Source organism: Cyphomyrmex costatus, unplaced genomic scaffold (assembly GCF_001594065.2).
Source record: "Cyphomyrmex costatus isolate MS0001 unplaced genomic scaffold, Ccosl1.0 scaffold2476, whole genome shotgun sequence".
In the NCBI taxonomy this organism is placed as follows: Eukaryota; Metazoa; Arthropoda; class Insecta; order Hymenoptera; family Formicidae; genus Cyphomyrmex; species Cyphomyrmex costatus.
In genome coordinates this window covers 7,770-11,962 of record NW_017276561.1, presented here as the reverse complement: position 1 = coordinate 11,962, position 4,193 = coordinate 7,770, and the positions used below count along the sequence as shown (strand labels likewise).

The 4,193-nt window shown below is 46.9% G+C and overlaps 1 protein-coding gene across 1 annotated transcript; it reads left to right on the top strand.

The window, feature by feature from the left end:
- Positions 1–576: 576 nt before the first annotated feature.
- LOC108774368 (trichohyalin-like) lies at positions 577–3,132 on the top strand. Its single transcript, XM_018540460.1, has 2 exons — positions 577–1,951; positions 2,081–3,132. Exons 1-2 carry the CDS (start codon positions 577–579, stop codon positions 3,130–3,132), a joined length of 2,427 nt encoding a protein of 808 aa, XP_018395962.1.
- Positions 3,133–4,193: the final 1,061 nt, after the last annotated feature.

Below are 4,193 nucleotides of genomic sequence, written 5' to 3'. Positions count from 1 at the left end.
GAACGAACAGCAAACAGCAAGCGGCAAAATCGAGAAAGCGTACAATATGTCCGTCGTTTCATTATGAAAATATTATTTATTGCAATAAATATTAGGAAAATAAACGAAAAATGGCTTCGGATAAGGTACGGATACATGTTCGTAAATTAGATCATTTTATACTTTATCACAAATTTGAAAAAGTAAAGTGTAAAGTATAAAATAATCTAATTTACAAACATTCGTACCTTATCCGAAGCCATTCTTCGTTTATTTTCCTAATATTTATTGCAATAAATAATATTTTCATAATGAAACGACGGACATATTGTACGCTTTCTCGATTTTGCCGCTTGCTGCTTGCTGTTCGTTCGGTTCAACTTCAACGAACTGCGGCAAAATGTATTTTGCGCCGGAAGTGCGTCATCTAGCTTACATAAAATTTTTAACCAATAATAACGAATTGCTGCTGCAGCGTGCTGCGCATGAAAAAGCACCTTAAGGCCACATAGACGAGCGGAATATTAAGACGAGTGCGAAGATGACCAAGCGAACGAGCATGTAGAGCAACGAAGTGTAGACGAGGTACGCATTAATATGTTACAAAGAAATTATGCAAACGAGCAGCAGAACCAAGAACGACGGAGGAGTAAAAGGCAAATTGAGAGGCAACAGCAGCGGAGAAAAACGATGGGGGCACGTCGAGGCAAGAGTGATAATGAGGCGACAATAGAAAACATGCATCCTAACGAACGAGTGAATCGCGAACAAAGGGGAGACATAGAGCAGATCCCAAGTGAAAGCAATAGTAAACGAATTACACGGCAATGGAAACCGAAAATGAAGCGAGCAAGGAGTGAGAAGCGACAAATGATAGACAACCGAAATGCGGAGACCGAAAGCGCAATGAAGCGCAGACCGTTAAGCGAAGCTAACGGATACAAATTAAATGCGAACGTCAATACAGTTAATATAGTTGTAGACGCGATGAAAACAACGAACATAAGCGAAAATATTAGTGAAGGAAGAATGACGCGTAGCGAGAAACGGAAGCAGCAACGGATAGCAGAAATGCGAGAGGTAGAAGCTCAGCGAAAAATTCGTAACAGATCCGAGATGCAAGCGGACGTGATGACAATGGAGCAAAAACGCGAAAACATCGTGGTGACGGATCAAACGAAGCGAGCGGTTGCAGAAACAACTAAAGCGAGCGAAACCCCGAAGAAAGTGTCAAGGATGTATTCATTGAGTGATAGTAAGAAACGTCAATGCAATGTACCGAGCGAGAAACCAAAAGACGGTGAGTGGTGCGAACCGAGCAATAAGGAGAAGGACGCGATAAGGAGTAAGAATGAAAAAGGTACCAGCTTAGTGAAGCGCCAATCAGATGCGAAACCCTGCGATCACGTGACAATATTCAAACAACGAGATAGGTCAAGGACGAATACGGAACGAAAGGCGGAGACTCCGAGCGAATTAACCGAGAGTAAACAGAGACAAGCGGTTAATATAGAAAAAGAGACAGCGAAGACGACGGAAAAGTACGAATCGACAAAAAGCGTGGAATCCAGCGAAGACACGAAAAACGCGAGACGCGGGGAGACCGAGCAGAGGGGAGCAGCCCGTAGAGAAGGGAATACAGCGCAACAGTCCCAATTACTTGCGATCAGGCAACCACAGCAGCAACGTACAGTGCCAGAGGTAATAGTGACAGTAGAAGAACAAAAAACGTGTAAGATGGAGACGCGTGATGATGATAATCGTGAGGAGCGCGAGTGGCAGACCAAACAATTACGGAAAAAATTGGCGGAACGCGAACGTGCGGTGGCGGCACGTATGCACGCGTACGCGAATCGAGCCGACGCGTATAGTGAAAGATGGCGTAAAGTGCAGCAGGATGAAGAGCGAATGGACGAGCTCGAAAAACGCGAGTTTCCGGAAATTGAACAATCGCGTGAAACACGGGAATCCGGTGAGGCGTTAAACAGAGCGCGCGAGAGAATAAACAGTATCGATACAAGGACACGCCGAGTAACAGATAGTGTAGACGTGCTGGCAGCCGACGGAAAGCGAAGAGCGTGAATAGTAGTGCAATTTGCAGTGACGCAGTTCCCTACGGGGCCATTTGCGGAAGACACGTACGAAATTACGTACGAGTATCGTGGCGGTCAAGTGAGACGTACGGCGGTCGAATTAAAATCGGGAAACGTGTGTCAGAGTACAACGCAGGCGGCTGCGATTGAGGACATTCCGCGATGGGCGAGTGCGTCCACGTTGCGAAACGAGTGTGAGGAGGAGATGCAGGAGCGAGAACAAGTGTCGGACAGAGCGTCTGAAATAACATTAATAGATTTGCGATCAGACGACGACGACGAGGCGTTACAGCAAACCATCAATATGGACAAGGACGTAATGTGTAGTGCCGATACACGAGAACTAAGTGACAGTGAGCAAAGAGAACGCGAAATCGTGCAACGGGACAATCGTGAGAATATAAGCACGGCGAACGAGTTGCAGAGAGAGGTGACAGAGACACAACCATCTGTGCTTGCGGGAGAGACTCAAATAGCCGCGTGTGAATATGAGTGTGTAACACCAACGGAGGAAATAAATGTAACAGAGACATCAAATGTAATGATCAATTCGATCAGAGCATCACAGGAGAACGGTAGCGAGGACGAGCGATCAACCGAACTCCGTTCATCAATTCTACCGGAAATATCTATGGCTCAGATCGAGCGGATGCCCGAATTGGAGGCATTACTGAATTTGGCGCAGGACGTAGCAAACGAGGAGGCAGTGGCGACAGCCGAGGAAACACTGGCTGGTCCAAATGAGCGAGAGCGAATAATGAGTAGCGAAAGCGAGGGCGAAAAATCGTCAGAGCTGCGTGAAGTTAAAAATCGCAGCCGAAAGAAGTCAAACAAACGGCGAAAATCAACAGAAGCTAAAGCGAGCCAGGAGGAGGAGAATACGCGGGCACCGAAGTGGACATCGAGGGGCAGATTTGCCTCCGAACGGAAGCGCACCAGGAAGGTCGCCAAGGCAGTTAAGAAGGCGTCAGAGGGCGAGCAGGCGACAACCAACGCTGAGATGGCGACGCGAGAAAACGTCGATGAGCAGCGGAAGGTCGCAGGTACTAGTAAGCAGTAGAAATAAAGCGGTATGCATCACAAGTTTTTTTTTTTGCGGAAGATCGCCGCGCGTGTTTCAGCTACGCATACACACGCATTGCGATCTAGAGGGGAGTGTGCGACCGGTGCCGAGTAGCGGCTCGGCGCAACTTGCGCTGCAAACACGCAGCATTAAGTTTAGCGTTTAGAAATATATAGCTTATAGATTAAGCATTTTATAATTAATGTAGTATTAAGATTAGTTCGTAAGTCGCGTTAAATTAGCTTATAGGTTAACTATAATATATTAGAAAAATGCCGATAGACAGAAAAGGGAATAAAGAGTCAATTCCCGTAAAGAGTTAGCGAACACGAGGGCTCCGTAAGACCGAGTATAAGTTTTTTTTTTGTGTGTTTACATAAGAGTAAAGTAGAGCTTATGTTTTGATATTTTTTTTCTCTTATACTCGAAAGAATAGAGAAGTTTGACCGAATGAAATGAATTGTGTAGAGTAGATATTAGCGTTTGGAAACGATTGAATAAAGTCGAGCGGATGAGTAACTGTGTATCAGGGATTAATAGTTGTGAACGATCGTAGAGTATGTAGGCGGGTTCTAGGTCAAATTTGAGTTTGAGCTTTTTTTGAGAAGTCAAATTTGAGTTTGAGCTTTTTTTTAGTTTGAGCTTTTCCCGTAAGCACTTTTGAGCTTTTTTTCCGTAAGCACTTTCGAGCTTTTTTTTCCGTAAGCACTTAATTTTGAACCAGGTTTACCAACGTAAAACACTAAGTGAAGGGTATGACGTCACAGCAGGGCGAGGGTATGACGTTACGGGGAGGGGGTATGACGGCGAGGGGTATGACATCACGGGAGGGGGAGGATGACGCAGTAGGGGATGACGGGGAGGAAAATGACATCACAGGGTGCTGACGCATTCGCGCGGGAAGAATTGTGGTGGTCACCGTGGGGTCAATGGGCGCGGGGTCCTCCGAACGCGGTAAGCTAACGCGCGCGGTCCTCCCCCACCGCGAGGTCCGTCGGGTGCGGTCCCTCCGGGCGCGGTCCGTCGCCGCCATCGCGCGCGCGGGCCGCCGCCGCCGC